Source organism: Patagioenas fasciata, chromosome Z, assembly GCF_037038585.1.
Source record: "Patagioenas fasciata isolate bPatFas1 chromosome Z, bPatFas1.hap1, whole genome shotgun sequence".
NCBI lineage: Eukaryota > Metazoa > Chordata > Aves > Columbiformes > Columbidae > Patagioenas > Patagioenas fasciata.
In genome coordinates, this window is record NC_092560.1 from 26,306,049 (window position 1) to 26,325,043 (window position 18,995).

Genomic DNA, 18,995 nt, shown 5'->3' on the forward strand with positions numbered 1-18,995 from the left:
TTTTTACTGGTCTTGTCTCTTCAGTCTTGCTTTAAGCACTGAAGACGTGAGAGAGCTCTCCATATGACCTTTTTGTTCCAAAGTTATGAAGCCCTCTTTGTCTGCAAATTAAAGATCATCTGATGAAATGTTATCCACTCTTACTTTGTCCCTTTAGTTCAGGTAGCATTTCATTCGTCTTGTATAAAAAATCGTAGCCCTAAAGCTAGGTATTAACAGAAAAAAAAGTTTATTCTTTCTTATTTTTCTTAACATACTAGTACCATTTTAGGAAGGATATTTTTGTTTAGCTGACATTTATTTTAGTTTTGTTGACATGGTTATTTAGCCCTTAATTCCGACAAACTGTTTATTGAGTCTGCTAATTTTTTTTTTTTCCTTATTATGTATGGTTACATGATTATGACACTGAAGCAGCTGGGATCGTTTTATTTTTATCATGTTGACTGAAGAGCAATCACTTTAATTTGTCTGGCCAAATGATTCAGAATATAAGAAATCAGGAATTTACTTTTTCCTTAATCATTGTTCAGGTGACCAGGGCTAAGCTGTTTTGCCTCTGATTGCCTCAGTTTTTCTATCTGAAAAACAGGACATAGATCTGCATGTTTGGAAAGACCTTCCGAATACAGAAATATTTTGATAGACTCTATTATATTAAAATCTCTCCTTTTTTCATGTATCTTCAATGAAATGATAAAGGGTTTGTTGGTCTATACCTGAGAGAGCATCTCATGGCCCTGTTCCTTAACTTCATGGAAATCAGTTGCAAAATACTCCTCAACTTCAACTAGTTCTGAGTCTGGGTAACTTATGGCTCCTATCATAATGTTTCAGTGTAACATTTACTATAGGGTAGACAAATTCTTGCCAGAGCTTACTAATGTTGAGAAGACTTGCAAATGATTTATACTGCACTTTTTGAAAACACAAAGAGAGGAGTTTTCCTAACTGCATGGTATCTCTCTCATACACAAAAATAAATACACATATGCATGCCTCTTGTATACTTTCTAGCTCTGTGACAGTGCCATCTCACCAGCTGCACCTGAAGCTCTTCTTTGTTCTGTTTCAGAGGAGCTTAAATGTGTCCAATAGAATTCGTACAACTTGGGTAAAACAGAAACCAATTTATCTTATGTAAATATGAATGATAGACATAGCTTTGGCAGCATGTGTTTATTATAATGCAGTCAAACTGTTTTTCTTCTGATATATTTGGTTCAACTTAAATCATGAAACATTATTTTGAAAAACACTACAGGTCTAGCGAATTACTTGTTCCCGCAAATATCAATTAGACTGTAAATGTGGACCCCAACCATGCAAGAAGCAGAAAGCAGAAGGATACTGTATCTAAATAGCATCACAAAAGCACAAGTCACAGTTTCTGAGCCAGGATGTGTTTATTGGGGCATGGCAGCTTAGAAATGCACACAGACTGCACATGTAATGAAATATGAAAATGATAGGCATGTACAGAAGTTTGGTTAGAGAATAATCAGGAATCAACTGCCTCTCCCAGTCCCCAACATCTGTCAGGTAGAGAATGATTTCTAACCTATCTTCCAAAGCATTAGTTACAGTGGTAGAAAATATTAGTGCCGCCAGTTGAGTATAAAATTACAAGAGTTTAAGCTGCACTCACATCATTTTGATAAACAGCAGTCTGAAAAATGTTTTCTAACACAAATTATAATGCCAGCCCTAAGACAGGTAGCAAAATGTCAGTTGCAAAGCTAAGCTGCTTTTCTAATGTGCAAAACACAATATAAGTGCCTCACAGGCCAGCAGCAGGCCTGGACTCCCTCTAGCCAAACTCTTATGGCATGACATCAACACAAGGCCATAGGTGGTGCTGTGCTCATCCCCAGCAACATACCAGCCTTCTGAGTAAGCTCACCATGCTGCTGTCGCAGCCCTCAGTGCATCCCTCCAACAGGTTTTGGTTGTAGGGACTGCAAGATATTTGCCTATTTCTTTGCCGTATTTCTGTGTTATTTCTTTGACATGCACACAACAGATAACTTCGAGGCTTTACAGAAGTGAGGGCTTTCACCAAGCAAAAGGTCAGATCAGCAAAGTCATAGTAAAGGCGAAAAATGAGTCCTTAGGAAGAATTAAATGTGAGAAGTCAACAGTGTTCGAGAAGGATCATTTCTGAGGAAGACTGAGTATCTAGCATGATGACTCTACAAGTTAGTATTCTTTACCACTCACATGAAGTCCAAAAATAGGGTGAAATATAGAGCTCTTCTGCTCTAGAGCTAAAGGACTAATACTGCAGCAATAGCACTTTATACACATTCACAATCACAAATAAGTGTACACAAATTTCTGAAAGATAAGGCCATTTTTCACAGGACACATAGGAAAAGAGTGGTAAGGTATTCTGAAAGGTTGAAATTCAAAGACAAACATAACAAGACAGGTGTTTGCTCTAGCAAGTAGTCAGTCAAAAAAAATGTAAGATTTATCTACACAACTATTCACTAGTTGGTCTTACAAGCTCATTGCAAAATCCTGATGCATCTTGTCCCTAGTGATGCATCTTGTTCATCTAGTCTTACCCAGAACTAGTTTTGAAGTGATCCCAGTGCACAAGAGTTTGATATACTAATATATTCCATTGCACTTCCACCAAACTAAGGCAATGGGACAGGATCAGCATTTCAGAAGAATCTTTCGCAGATACAGCTAAATCTTACCATCCTGCAGACACGACATGCTTCACTGCACCTACCAGATCATGCCTTGGTTAAAGATCAGCCCCAGCACATTTCCGCTTATATCAAACTCAGAATATGATGGCTGAAAGAAATAAGATAGATGCTTTCATTAGGCTTGTACAACAAAGGGTTTTAAGATGACTTACAATAGCTTAAAACTGTTGCTTCCAATAACAGCAGCATACTGGCATCGTGTTGAAAGGCTTCTTGTTGCATCTTATCAGTGAATCACAAAACAAATTAATATGACTCAAGGCAGCAGGCAGACTTCAATACAGCTTGTAATATTTTACTGAAAATAATTTTTGGCTTTGTTCAGAAGAAGGTGCTAATGGAATATTAAAAATAGTTTTGTGTACTGGCTAAATTTTAAAACAACAATTCATAAATTTTCCATTGGTGTGGCTACTGGTGGTCAACTGATGTGTCCTCCAATACAGTACTAGCCATGGGGCTGCTGTGATTTAATTCCTGTTCGAACACCATCTTTCATATTTTAACAGTTATATTGATGAAGAATTATTTTTAAGCATTGATAGATGTTGCCTAACTTTGTCTTCTCTGTCCAATATAAATCTCTTATTTCTAATTCAAGTGTGTTTCATTCTAATTTTTACTTCAATATTCAGACATGGGGTCTCATCATCACTGTCTTCTGAAGAAAACACTGTATCATAAATTTTTGTTCCCAGGATAGACATATAAACACTATAAACAAATAATTATTTAGTCTTATATTTCTGAACCATCCCTCTGACACTTTCATTCTGTTTTTCCAAATCTTTAATCATTTCCATGTCTCTTATTTTACCCTATTTATTATTCTCTCTTTCATGAAGACCTCTATTTGCAAATATTGAATACACTGCATTTAAGCAACAATTAAAATGCACACTTATATATTATGCACATGCACCAGAAGAAAACTTTTTGGTAAGAAATTGTAGCTGTAAACTTTTGGTTTACACCTAAGTGGTTGATCAAAGCATATTATTCATACTGTTTTGCTTAGTCACAAAGTTTTTTTTAATCGGCTTTTTCATAAAAGACAGTTTTGCTACACCATAGCTGGTGACGTGCATGATTTACCCTAATGAGTGGACAAAAAAGCCACGTGTAACTTCCAGGTATTAATCACATGGATGACTGATAAAGGAGGAAGTGACATGAGAGACAAAACCAACTATTCCTTTATGACTAAACCAAGACAAATTTATTCTATTAAAATCACTAATTCAAGTCACAATTTTGAATAGCACTATGTTATGCTGTTGGAATAGTTGGAGCCCCTACACTCTTTCCATGTAAGTTTGAGTAAATGAACAATTTTATATGTAAATGTTTACAGTAAATGGCTATGTTTATGCTGCTTGTATTTATGAATCCATTTCCACATGAGGAAATATTAAACAGGTTAGTAGCATTCAACTTAGAAAGCAGTTGACTACGGAGAGCTGTATAAAGGAACAGAATGTCATAAGTGACTTAGAGAGATAAATACAGTCATACAGAACTAAATAATGTGTGATTGTTCTTCATAACATAGGAGCTAGCATTAACAAATAAAATAATTTTAAAATAATTTTTAAACAAACGAAATGAAGTGGTTTACCACACAACATGGAAGTTAATTTCTGGCATTCTTTGCCAAATGATATTTTGGTTGTTAAAAATATTTAGGGTATAAAAAAAGACTAAAATTAATGGATGATAGGTACAACATAGCCAACAACCACAGAGTCACAGATACAGCTGCTTCCTAGGGAAGAATTTAAGAATTTAAGTTTGCACTTCTGCTTCTGGCTGTTGTTTCAGGTAGCTCACTGGACCTGAGGACCTTAATGGATCAGATCATTATAGTCATTCTTATATACTCCCAAATAAAAATGACAATAATAAATTGTTTTCAGCATGTCCTACCAGCAGCTCTGTTGTTGATCCTTTGAGAACAATAATATCTTGTTGGAAATAAGGTGTTCCCTCATTATTGGATAAAAATGCCACAGCTTCCATTAACAGTGTTGAAACCCTTGTGTGCGGGCTGTGATGTTCACTCCTGCTGCTTATTGCCTCTCTCTATGTTTTTTACTGTTTCTATGGACAAATGACTAAAAAGAAAGATGGTATTTGTACAGCCTTTTGGGCCAGATCCTTAATTAGAGCTCTTTCTTTTGTGGGTCTGTTCTATTGATTGGATTACTGTATTATATTCCATTAACATTCCTAATGGTAACAAGAAAAACAAGAACAAATATTAAGTCTGAAGTATTAATGGGTGAATGCGCCTGTCTTCATTTGAGAACCGGAACTCTCCATATAAGTGACGTTGTCCTGCAGTTCACTGTGTGGCTCCCAATACCAATAAACTGCAGGCATCTCACAAAAACAAACAAACAAACAAATGAAATTATATATATCTGTATGTCTGGTAGATTCATACAGCTGTTCAGGATATCCAGGGTCATCTCAAATAGCACTGGGCACCTGTAGGGCACCTGTGATTGGGTAGGTCATACAACAAAAATTTCCTGCATAAAAAGCAGCTGATTCAGAGTAAATAACAAGAGACAAGAAGTTTCAGGAAGCCCAAATGGAAGCTGAATCACCCCAAGTAAAATCTGTCCTGCGAGCTTCAGAATGGCTTTCAGGCTTGTATTCATTCAGGCTCTTTCACTGATTGTGGATATCCTTACAGAAAAAAGGTCCAGACTAAGATTTCAATGTCTTTGGAAAATACAATATCTGAACTGTTTCCTCACAGATGTAGCTCAGGCTACAATGATTCATGTGTTCCCCACACCCAGCCTTAGCTATTGCGATGGCTGTTGAATATTTGAAAATGTGAGGAAACTCCAGATACAATTTAAGTATTAATACATGGAAATACACAGTTCCACAAGCTGTGTTTGCTCTCTGCCCACACTGTATTCAAATTTCTGTATTAGATATCAATATTACAAAGGTTATGACATGTTTGTCCACAGCCTGGCCAGCTGGCTGTCTTTGTCTCCAGCCTTACACCAGTCCTGTTTGAGACACACTGTAGAATTAACAGGGAGAAACCTGAAACTTGTCATTAAGGCCAAAATTTCGTAGGATTCAACCAATAACAACGAGATTAATACACCAGAAAACTGTTTTTTTGTAGAAAACACCAAAACTTTCTCCTCCTCTGGAAAATTACAATTTCAGAAGATGTGGGTTTTAGTAAAATGGTAAATTTGTACATATATTAATGTAAAATTTTGAGGAAAAGAGGACAAAAGGATGGCAGAAAAACTACAAGGTTACCCAAGCCTCTCAGTAAGTATAAAAGAGGTTTCAGGAGCTTCACAAGCTTTGTCAGTACCCTGACTACTGCTTAACAGGTGAAAAAACAGCATCAGACCTTACAGTGTAGGTATTCTGGCTGGCTAATTTAATCTAGCTCAGATCTGTGTGAAAGAGTGAAAGTCTCAGCTTCCAAGTGAAGAGCTCTACACTGGCTTGTCTTACAGGAATTACTATCACAGTATCACAGTATGTTTGAGATTGGAAGGGACCTCAAAAGATCGTCTAGTCCAATCTCCCTGCCAGAGAAGGAATGCCCAGATGAGATCACACAGGAAAGTGTCCAGATGGGTTTTGAATGTTTCCAGAAAAGAAGACTCCACAACCTCCCTGGGCAGCCTGTTCCAGTGCTCCATCACCCTCACTGAAAATAAGTTTTTTCTCAAATTTAAGTGAAACCTCTTGTGTTCCAGCTTGATCTCATTACCCCTTGTCCTATCATTGTTTGCCACCGAGAAGAGTCTGACTCCATTCTCATGGCACTCACCTTTTATATACTTATAGACATTAATAAGGTTCCCCCCTTAGCCTCCTCTTCTCCAAACTAAAGAGACCCAGCTCCCTCAGCCTTTCCTCATCAGGGAGATGCTCCACTCCCTGAATCATCTTTGTTGCCCTGCGCTGGACTCTCTCCAGCAGTTCCCTGATCTTCTTGAACTGAGGGGCCCAGAACTGGACACAATATTCCAGATGTGGTCTCACCAAGGTGGAGTAGAGGTGAAGGAGAACCTCTCTTGATCTACAAACCACCCCCCTTCTAATACACCCGAGGATGCCATTGGCCTTCCTGGCCACAAGGGCACAGTACTGGCTCATGGTCACCCTGTTTTCCACCAGGACCCTCAGGTGCCTTTCCCCTAGATTGCTTAACTTTATTTCAGCTAAACTAATTCTAGCAAAAAGTATATATAATAAGATTTCTAGAACAAGTTCTTTCATATTTTTCTCCACAAGCAATGGGTGCTTCAGTATGCTAGATTACCCTACCCAAAATCCCATAGAAATCAATGAGATTGTATTCTGTGCGACAGTAAATTAGTCTTCAAATCTGAAACATGTTAAAAATTTGTGCCCAGTTTTCTTACACAATCAAATTAAAAAAAAAAAAAAAAAAAGTCGAATGTTACCAAAGTCTAAAGAATAAATCAAACACTGAGGCATAAGAAAATTCTGAGAAAAACTAACACAATGTTGCTCATGGATTTTGAATCTGATGTGTCCAGCCAGTTGTTAACTCTGTAGGACTGAAAGGAAAATGTAATTTACTGAAAAAATGTGAAATGATAATCTGACAAAGACATTTAAAACAGCAAATCGAATACTTACAAATCCATACTCCAAATCCCAGCACCAGCAGTAGTTGAAAAACCTTACAAACACAGCCCTCAGGAAATCACCAATTAGAATTGTGATGTATGTTGTCATTGTGTCAGAGACCGTCAGTCGTACGAATTCCTGTTGAAGCAATATTTGCTTTTAAGAATATATTTAAGCAATTAGTAATTACAGTAATAATTAAATACTGGACTAGATTGCTAGTTTTGCTTCCCTTACTTCAACATGGAAAAGACTGTACTCCTCCTCTGCATCCACCTGTTCTGAAAAACACCAGGAGAAAAACTGCCTGTAGTTTGCTAGAGGTATCCTTTGCCTCTAAGTTGTGTTCATATTATCAGATGAGACTTCTAGGCTATGATTAGACTGAGAAAGGTTTCCAGACAAGGTTGCTGCTATAACAGATACCTGAGCTGATATTTGAAACTACATTTGATTCCTTTGACTTTGGGAAGACTGGGAAAAGAAAAAAAAAAAAAAAAAAAAAAAAAGTAGATGGTTTTCTTTCTCCAGGAGCACCAACTCCCAGTTAATATGAAGAAGACAGAAGAAAATCCTAATGGAAATCCTCATTTCTCTTCTTTAATTTAGGAAGTCCCACTAAATCCTACTCTAACAGGCTTTACCCCAGTGGCCCAAAAGTCTATGACTCCCACTTATCTAAAATTAAGGAGAAAATTAGTGCAGTGATGAGCTCTCAGTGTTCTTAGCTTATTATTCAGCATCAGTGAAGAGAATAGAAGGACTGTTTCTCCTACTTGTCTGCTCCCTGCTGGTCATTTATTCAGTCAGGAGCAGAGATTATGCTGATGATGAGATTGTCAAAGTGATGGTGCAACAGCAAAAATTGTGATTCAGTGTTGAATTCATTCACATGCACAAAAATCCAACAATGGGGTATGATCAAATAGAAGAAAGAGGGATGTTGGAAAATACTTTGGATATGATATTTTATATTACTACATCAATAAGAATAGATGTTTGACTGAGTCAAATAAAAGGACTGAGCAGATTTACATTAAACCATTATTGTTCTTTTGCATTATGTTATTTGTCTAAAGACAGAGACACCTTCTCAAAAGGATGCTACTATAAGAGTTATCTTACATGTATTTCCTTATGGAGATATTTTTTAATATATTTTCTATAAGTCTGTTGTAGTCAGAAACTAATAGCTGTCTGATCAAAACTCTAATCAAAAATAGCACATTTATTAAGCATTGTGATGAATACAACTTTTCAAAATTGCTACAAAGGTTTTGCAAGACAAAGATGGGATAAGGAATGAGAAGGTAAATGAAGACAATAGCGAAATGGAGGTGGGGGGAAAGAAATGCTTTCAATACTCTCAGTTATCAGGACAAAGACTTTTGTACTAGACTGGTTCAAGGAAACTAAAATATTTTTTTACTCAACTTTTTAGGTCATGAAAAAGTCACACATCTGCCTTTCCTCACATTTTCCCACTTTAATGTCACTTACTAGCAGAAACAAAAATATCTTCTAACAGATTATGATCTATTTTCAAATAGGAGATCAAAGCCGACACATTACCTGTCCTACCATTGTTTCCCAGCATGGTCCTCTGGGGACATCTGCAGGGTCCACCTGTATTGGAGGAGCAGTGGAATTTTCTGGGATAGTACCATTGTATAGACTGGCTTCCCATATTGTCATGTTATACTTGACAATCTTTTCTTCTTCCAACTAAGTAAAGAAAAACATAGAAAATTAAATAACATAGAAGTAATTACAATACAGAAAGAAAACAACCTCTTTTGCTGACATTCTTGTGACTGGCTGGAAGTTCTCATCCTTGCCCAGCTACATGTTAAAAATAGTGAAGCGAAGTAAATAGCTTGCCTTGAGATTGATTTCATCCATTAGGGCGATAATGAAAGTGTAGAGATTGCCAAGAAAAAGGGCAAAGATTCGTCCCAGTTGCCATCTTAGAGCTATTCGAGGGTGGTAGTTTTCCAGAGAACTGATTACATCAAATAAAGTTGGACAGAACATTCCTAAAAGTGACATAACCATGTTCACCTGAAAGGGGGAAGGAAGAATAAATAAAATAAAAATTAAAAAAAAAATAAATTAAAAAAAAAGAGAGAGAGAAATTTATAGTGAAATGTTAGAGGTAAGTTCTTTCATTATTATTGATTTGGGTGGAGGGTGTGCTTCTATTAGTACTTTTTATTTGTTTTTTGATTTAATGAAAAACAAAATTCACTCTGGGACTCACAAGATGTTTTCTTTTCAAAAGAAGAAACGTGTGAGAAGTTGGATATAATCTACTGCAGACGGATATGTGACATCTTTTTTTCATTTTACATTTTGTTTAAACATCTGAAAGAATCAATTGTTATTGACTAGAACCTACATTTTAACCTGAATCCTACTATCAGAGAACATGGCAAAACACATTTCCAGCACTGTTTATGCTACATCCCTACCACAGCTTCCCAGCAGACACATAAATGTTCTACAAAAAGCATTCCTACAAAAATACTGCACCAAATTAAATTTATCTCCGGTCTCACCCAAAGTTAATTCTAGATGTCAGAGAATCATAGAACTGTAGAATCACAGAATATCTCAAGATGGAAGGGACCCATAAGGAACAGAGATTCCATCTCCTTGCTCCTCACAGGACTACCTAAAATTAAACCATATGACTAAAAGCATTGTCCAGACACTCCTTGAACTCTGACAGGTTTCGTGCCATGACCACTTCCTTGGGGAGCCTGTTGCAGAGACCAACCATCCTTTCAGTGAAGAACCTTTTCCTGATGTCCAATCTGAACTTTCTCTGATGTAGCTTCATTCCATTTCCTCATGTCTTATTGCTGGTCACCAGAGAGAGGACATCAGCACTTGCCCTTCCACTGACCCGATTAAGGAAGCTGTAGACTGGGATGGGGTTACTTCTCAGCCTTCTCCAAGCTGAACAAACAAAGCAGCCTCAGCAGCTCCTCTTAAGTCTTGCCCTTGAGGCCTTTCACCATCTTGGTCACCTTCCTCTAGACACACACTAATAGTCTGATGTCCTTCTTATGTTGAGGGACACAAAACTGCACACAGTACTAGAGGTGAGGCTGCACCACCACAGAGCAGAGCAAGGACAATCACCTTCCTCACCTGGCTGGCAATGCTGTGCTTGATGCACCCCAGGACACAATTGGCTGCCAGGGCACACTGTTGACTCAGTTTCAACTTGCCACCAACCCAAACCCCCAGATCTCTTTCTGCCAGGCTGTTCTCCAGCCTCTCACCCCCAGTTCTTATGTATAACCAGCATTACCCCAACCCAGGTGCAGAATCTGACAGTTGCTCTTGCTAAATTTCATGAGGTTGGTGATTGCCCAGCTCTCTAGTCTATCTCAGATCTCATGTCCTCACTGCATCAGCAAATGCAAATCAACCCTGTTTTCTGAGTAACCTCTGATAAGATTAACTCATTATCTTAGCAGTACAGAAATGGAACAAGTTTACTGAAAGTGAACTGAGAAAAACAGATAACTAGCTTTTATAGAGAGTTTAAAATACATAGCTTATAAATTCTACAGACAAGTGAGACGTTCTAGTAATATAACATTCCTAAGTGATTGCTGAAAATTATTTCAAGTCTGCTTGAACCTTTTGGTTCTAATTTATTGTGTCAGACAAAAATGAAAATAATTGAAAAAGTTTGAGAGGGCAGATATTCAATTTCATTTTAAAATAAAATTTTATAACAAAAACTATATCTTTAAGGACTAGGACAATAAACAGGAAACAGAAAATGTCTCAATCTAAGCTACAAAGGTTGCTGGAAAATGCAATGATGTTTGTTTGAGATGAATCACATTAAAACAATAAAGTAAAAAGAATTTATTTAATCACAAAAAGCCATAATGGTTCACAGAACTCCAGTCTTCTGATTGCTCTGAAACTAGTATTTTTCAGCCATGCTGTAACCCACTTTGCTAGAACTATTATAAATTTTAATAAATTTCTAACTTCCTGCTACCGAGAGTGTTATGACTTCTCTTGCTTCTCTTTTGCTTTTTCTGAACCTGACTTCTACTTATTTCATCTAATTTCCCTTAGTTTTCATACTGGAAGACATAGTAAATATGTATTTTTGAAGAAAACGTATGTCCTTTGGGCAGTTTTAAATACAGTCTCTGCTAACTTTATTGAAAGTTTCCTTTTTGCTGCATGGGAGAGGCAGGATAGAAGTCACCACTTCCTTTCTCTTGGACATTCAATATTTTCTTTATTTTCATTGTGTTCTGCCTCCTTTACCAGTTACCTGAAGCAAGAATATTCTTTCTAATTTGCTTTCTATCTGTTTTTTTCCATGCTTTGACTATTCATGTTCTACATCTCAAGAGCATTTCTAATCCTGGAGAAAATATGTTATTAAGATAAGAGGTTACATGAGGCACAGGAAGTTGCAAAGCTGAAAAGTGAGAAACTATTACAACCAAAAATGTAATGTTTAACTCAGAAAAAAATGTAGCACATTGAGTTTCCAAAATCCAAAACCTATTATTTTTATATTTCAAAAGCTTATATATTGCTCATAAAGTTTCATAGATATATTATCATTATACTTTCCAGTTTCTTGTGAAGGATTTTGCTGAACAAAGAGATCATCCATGGAATTGTCCATTGAATTTTAGCTACTTTAATTTGATTTCATAAAGCAGGTAATTTATATTCTGGACTTCTTGTCAACTTGAAGGTCATTTGCTGGAGCATATTTTCTGCCCCAGTTTTATCAGTGACAGTTTCACTGCTCTGTGCGACTTAAAATTAACAAGGATATGCCAGAAGAGGGGCAGTATACCAGCATACATGTATGGCAGAGTTACTGTTGATAGCTGAGGTGGTCTTACATTCACTATCTGCTAAGGGACTCTCAAAAGCCCTCTCTGCTCTGTTAAGCTAGAATTTTCTCTAAGAAAGGAACTACAACAAAGAGGCACCCACTAATTTTTAAAACTCTGGTTTAAAACACAATTTTTTATCCCTCTGTGACATTAACTACTCCAGATACCAAGTACCCACGTGACACTGAAAGCTAGAAAATTACAGTTTACACAAGCTTTTCCAGCTGCTGTGAGTCTGCTAAGAAATCCTGTGACTGCAATCACAACTAAACACCAGCCCCTGAGCAGATTAAACTGTGCCAACACAACATTAAATATTGAACACTGACTGCTTGTTGTTTAAATTATAAGTTCATTAAGACTCAATATTCTAGCTAAAGAAATCATATCTTCCACTAACAATGATTGCAGGAGTCACAGATTTATCTAGCATCTGCTGCAGTACACTAACAAAGGCCTATTTTTCTAGTAAATACAGTTTAATATTTAAAAAATAAATTAGAGAAATTATATTTTATAATAAACAAAGCTGCCTGATGGTATCTGGAATGAAACAGAATATTGACAACATGTCTTGAAATCTTCAATACAAATGTACTTCATATCCACTACTAGGAACATTAAAGTAAATAGCAGGATATTTTTGGCAAAAGATCTGTGGAGTTGTTTCAGCTTGCAAGATCTGAAATGTTAAAGCTATACATTATTGTTGGGGGAAAAAAAAAAAAAAGTTTTTTAAAACTTATCTCGTCTTTGCCCAAATGTTTTTAATGATTCTGATTCAGAGAAATCAGTCTGTCTCCTCATAAGTTTTCTCTCCTTTTAAGCATAATAGCTTTATTTTTAAACAGAACAGGAATATGTCTGAGAAAATAGAGTACAGCAGTACCAAAGATTTGCTCATACTATCTTCTAGCTCTGCAAATTATCTTCTATCAAATGAGAAAAATCAATTTTGTTTGGTAATTTTCATCCAATTTCAGAATATCTAAGGAATCAGTGTTATTGTTCTCCATTTTACCAAAATTTCCACAGTCATGTGGATATAGCGCACATAGTGCAGGAACACCATTCATCCACAACTAGCCACCAGGCCACAGCCATGTGTGAGGAGCAATGCAAAGGCTGATGAAATCTCTTCACAGTTCCAGTCTGCCTATTTCCACTAATTTCCTGCTCTCCATGACACACGAGACAATTTTGTATGAACTACAATCTGACAGAACTAGGTAATGACAATACGATGAGGGAGTTTAAAAAGTTGAGAAGAAAAAAGAGAAAAGGTCCTGCCACAAAGTCACCAGTGGTACTTCATTAGACTGTGACCTTGCCTGGATTACTTCAAGGACAACAAAATTATCTGTTAACATTTTTTAATTCCTTACTACAGTGTGCTAAAAATAAAATTATTACAAAATAAGCTTAATGTTTTTATAAAGAATGCCAATTTTCACATGCTGTTGCTTGAATTATATGGAAGACCTGCACTTTCATTTGCTCTAAGTAATACATTGTTTATGGGGGTTTTTTTTCTGATCAAAATCTTAATTCATTTCTTAATGATACAAACATGAAAGATCATGATGTAGAAAATAAGATTTTTCTTTTAATGGGTGTTACATATAAGCCAAATATATATTTACTTAATTAAATATTAGTACCCAATCAAAGCAATATTTTGTACCTCACAAATATATTAATTATCTGCCAACAGGAAAGCTTCTTTAGCCAAATAATGGCAATGTGGTCTTATATGTCTCTCTCTTTTAGAGACACACCTGCTCCAGACCTCAGTTCTGTGATACAGAGGCTCCTTAGCAGTATTTTTTGCAAAGCAAACCAAAGTAAAACAATGGATGTAAACATGCATATGTTTAACTACATTCCAGATTGTGGCATAAGCATATATATATCAGCTTTCATTAGCACAGTTCATGTTAGTACAAATCTGCTACCACACCTTCCAACTGAAAACTGAATTCCTCCTGAACATTCTTCATCTGCTAGTCTGTTGTCATACTTAGAACTCAAGTTTCTTTAAGCCAAGCAATTTTGTACATGTCTTTTCCACCAGATCAATGTGTAAAAATTTTTATCAAGTAACTTAACCCAATCTCAACAGCCACATTTCTCGGGATTCCTGAGGTGGATGGCTGGAGTTTTTGTTACTTTCTCAGCCAGGTTTTGGTGCTAAAAATTAGGCACTGACTTTCCTCATTCCATCATCACCCATCCCATCAGCTTTGTGAGGCTAGTATCTTTTTGCCTTACCTTAAATCAGGTATCTACTTTACCCTCCAGCTCAGAAGATGAGCTCTAAGTAACAAACAGCTCGTTTTACAACATGCACAGCAAGTGTTTACTAAAACGGTAAAACCTGCCTGAGTTTTCATACAGCAGTGCTGACTTCAGGTGCCTACTGCACACTGTTAGAGCAGACACAATCCCTTTCAGTGCACACTTCTATCAGGCAAGGCTGCATGTACCCTAGAAGGAACCAAATTCAGCAGAAAATAAAATGCATTGGACTCTTGGACTGGGCAGCTGGAACTGGAAGGTATGAGTTTCATTGTGTTGCGACAATGCAGAGTTGTATCCATGAGACCCAAAATAATTTTGGACATGCTCACAGATCAGTCACTTTGTTTGAGTCAATCTCAGGACAAAAGCAACAGGAGAGCGGGCTCCTTGCAGATATCTTGTGAGTCCATAGAGTGGCTGGAAAACAATCTTAAGAGCACAGAGGAGGAAAAGTAATGAACCTCAAATGAAAACTAAATACAAAGGGACCTTTGAAAGAATCAACCAAGGAATGATCATTTTAACGAAGAATGAAGCAGAGAGACAAGAACAATTCTTTTGTTAGACGTTTTCTACCCACAGTCAGCGTATTTGAATGCCCAGGAAAAAAATGACAACATGCAGAGTAGAGGAACACAGTTTCAAACCACATCTATTTTAGGAATGTGCTAGCACGAACTTCATTTCTTTCCCACCACCCGTAGTTCTCCAGACCTTCCAGGGCAAATTTCTGGGATCTTCTGACAACAAAAAAGATGAGGTAGCCACTCCCAGCAAGTGTGCACAGGGCTAAGAAGTTAGCAAGAACCCTCAGGAATCGAGTCAAGTGAATATTTTCCTCTTTTCTGCTCTCCTGCTCCTCCACAATAGCTTCCTGCACTTGTTAGAAAGAAGAGAAAAGAATATGGTGAGTACTTTAATGGTTAAGACTCCACATTTCTTTCTCAGTTATTAGAAGTCAGTTAAATAAATTACAAAGATACAAACACACACCTGGGCATCATATTTTGAGAGGAGTTTATATTGTCTCATAAAATCTGTTTTGGATGCTTGCATATCCTGGGGTTTTGGGTCCCCAGAGTTTGCTTTGCTTCTGTTGAGTGTGTCCCCTCTGAGTCTCATTACACCTCCACTTGTGTGCCAAAAGGAAACCAGCATGTTCTGTCAGCTTGCAAACTGCTATGAGCCTAGAGTGACCCAGCTGGATAAATGTGTGATGAGCTGTCAGAAAAGGAACTGTCACACTTGCATTTGTGAGAAAAGAGTAAAAAGTTTTATTCTGAAAGTCAGCACTCCAGAAGGCAGTTTAGATGCGGGAATCCCACAAAAGGCAAACAGTGCACAGCTTCAGACTGCAGAATGGAACATTTGTTCCACATTTACCCTTGGCCAGGACTGATAAATGTTAAGACTCTGGTGGAGCTGTGATCTCGATCTCCTACTTTTGCCAGCAGAAAGATGTGTCCTCTTGAAATGGGAATTAGGTTACAGTTGCTCACTTTAGGATGGAGATCAATTGCCCAGACAGGAAGATGAATTTCTGCATTGTAATAATGACTCTGAATGACTCTTGCTTTTCTTATGACTTGTGTTTGTTATATAAATGGAGATTACAGCAGCTCTTGGGTAAAACTCCCATGACCTCACCCAAGCCAAGACTTCACCCTTTCTCTCTGATGTTCCTTGCTCGTTTGCAAAGATCACAGTAAAGATTCATTAGTTTATTTCTCAAAAATAAGTATCTGTCTCAACTGATCTGTATTCTTGCCCAAACAGCTGTCAATAACTGACCTCATTAGGTGGGTAGGTAAAGTTCACATGGTTTCTGTGCTTTCAGTCAGCATTTTCAGCATTTCTTCCCTTTTTTTTTTTTTTTTTTTTAATCCCTGGAACCTTTTATTTCTACTGAGTTTGAGCCCAGTTACCTCTTATGCCTGCGGTTGAGAGAGCAGGCAGGGTAGAGCAGGTATATTGTCTGTATCACCACTGCAGAAAGGAAGGGTGTTGTGTGCGATTGGATAGCACAGAGAGTGCTTGGTCACCCATCTCTCGTATAGTATGCTGTCAGCATGGCCTCAAGTCTAACATCTTGTTCATGACCTGCCAACACCTTTCTGGTATATTTCCTGTTCACTATTACATTGAAGATTAAATTTTCCTTTACATGCTGCACTGTTGTGCACCAGTGACCCCAGTATAGAAACACATTCTTTTATATTCAACACATAGAATCTATCCCCTTCACTGTTCTCACAGCAGTGCACCTCACATCCTGCCTCAGATTCCTCTCACAAAAAACCCTTTTATATATCCTATGAATTGAAAACAGGCCTAAGAACACCGTTCATTGCCTTGCAAACTGGGCTATATTTCATAATTAATCTGACAATAAAAACTCTACATTATGCAATGAAAGTAAACTTTTTTTTCTTACTGAAAAGCAAGTATACACTCAGAATTCTGAGGCCAATTTTACTGAAATGAATAGCCCTTTATAGATGATTCTATTGTTTTATCTTATAGTATCTCTTTAATGTAGCAAGAGAAGATGAGAGAAGATGATAATGTGAGTTTGGCAAAATGTCACCAGCATTTTTTAAGAAAGTTTTTCAGACAAACACCATGGCAACTGGAAGTTGTCAGAGATAAGAAAAAGTAAAATATCATTTTTACAGTAGAATAATTTTTTAAAAAAATAGTACTGCAGTCACAGAGGACACAAGGGATGTCATTAATGCTTTTCCTTCCTCAATCAAAAGCAAAATATCAAGATGGCAAGGCACAAAGATCCAGACTTGGAAGGCTATAGAGCTGTCCAGTTCTAGTTTAAGCTTTTAAGCCTCAGGCACAGCTAATACTTGACCTAGTTCCATCTGATTCACACCAGTTGGAAAGACAAATCAGGTTACCTCTCTGTAGTAAGTTCTATTTTACCTTAAAGCTTGTTGTGATGGAGGCAAACTTATTATCTGCTGTCTCAGGATTGCCAATCAGGTAGTCCCAGCTTGTGAACATTTTCCAGCTGAAATTAAAACTAGTATCATCCCCACCACCCTCTTCATTTGCATTCCTTGCCATTCTACAAAAGCCAGAAAGACACAGGAAGATGTTGTTAGAATTAGTTCTGCTATGTGAGCATGATTTTTAAATTTTTCTTAAATTCTAGCATTGTTCTGAAAAAAATATTATTATTACAGGTAATTACATTATACTAAATCTGGAATGTTCAGTCTGAAACAAAAGGGAAGGATGGAGATTTTCATATTTAGACAATTCATGAACTCACAACACACATTTTGATGAAAAAGAATTAATTCATTTCTTTAACACCTCAGAGAAAATCTGTTGGATAAGAAACTCAATAGGAAAACAATATCAAGAAGACCTCTCAAACAGAAAGCTGCAGAACATCCTGAACTGCAACAGATTTTATTAGAGACTTCATAAAGAGAAAAAAAGTTCTAAATAACAAGCCAGAACAAAGCCTGGTTATACCATACAAAAGTATCACTAATAGAGCTTTCACAGAATCACAGAATGTTAGGGATTGGAAGGGACCTCAAGAGATCATCTAGTCCAATTCCCCTGCCGGAGCAGGAACACCCAGATGAGGTTACACATGAAGGCGTCCAGGTGGGTTTTGAACATCTCCAGAGAGGGAGACTCCACAACCTCTCTGAGCAGCCTGTTCCAGTATTCTGTTACCCTTACTGAGAAGAAGTTTCTTCTCATCTTTAAGTGGAACCTCTTGTCTTCCAGTCTGAACACGTTACCCCTTGTCCTGTCATTAGTTGTCACCGAGAAGAACCTGGCTCCATCCTCATGACACTCACCCTTTATATATTTGGAAACATTAATAAGGTCACCCCTCAGTCTCCTCCAAGCTAAAGAGACCCAGCTCCCTCAGCTTTTCCTCATAGGGGAGGTGCTCCACTCCCTTGATCATCTTCATTGCCCTATCTTCCCTTTCATTTCCTATGCCCTTTTGAACAAGATTTATAATGATATCCACAAACATAAAATTATTTTTTCAGTGATTTGACTTAATCTTGACTACTAACTTCTTTTTTTCAAATTGTTGTCATTCATGCAATAATAGTGATCTTGATTCTGCATAATTTATCACTTAATTCAAACCATTAAGCACAAAGATGGAGTATACTGGTAGGATACAAACCATTTAGCATTCAGTATTATATTGATTTCTTAGTCAGGAAAAGGCAACATGTGTTTTAAAGCTTGTTAGTGCAGGAGAGATTTGTTATTAAAATCAGTACATTCTACATATCACATTTTTAAAAGTCCAGTACATAATGTACTCTGAAATCTAGGGAGATAATAGTGAGTGCATAATACAGAAAATTCTTCTCAGCTATCATATCAACGCCAGGGTTGATTTTTTGTTTGTTTGTTTTACTGCTCA

General features: G+C 37.1%; 1 protein-coding gene across 1 annotated transcript in view; it reads right to left on the reverse strand.

Annotated features, from left to right (window-relative positions):
- Positions 1 to 18,995, reverse strand: part of TMC1 (transmembrane channel like 1) — a 59,775-nt gene that overhangs the window by 5,697 nt on the left and 35,083 nt on the right. The window contains exons 10-15 of the mRNA XM_065861370.1: positions 17,507 to 17,651; positions 15,252 to 15,446; positions 9,258 to 9,437; positions 8,949 to 9,101; positions 7,386 to 7,514; positions 2,744 to 2,811 (exon numbers count right to left, since the gene is read on the reverse strand). Of these exons, the coding sequence (XP_065717442.1) occupies positions 2,744 to 2,811; positions 7,386 to 7,514; positions 8,949 to 9,101; positions 9,258 to 9,437; positions 15,252 to 15,446; positions 17,507 to 17,651 (870 nt within the window). The remainder of the gene's footprint in view (positions 1 to 2,743; positions 2,812 to 7,385; positions 7,515 to 8,948; positions 9,102 to 9,257; positions 9,438 to 15,251; positions 15,447 to 17,506; positions 17,652 to 18,995) is intronic.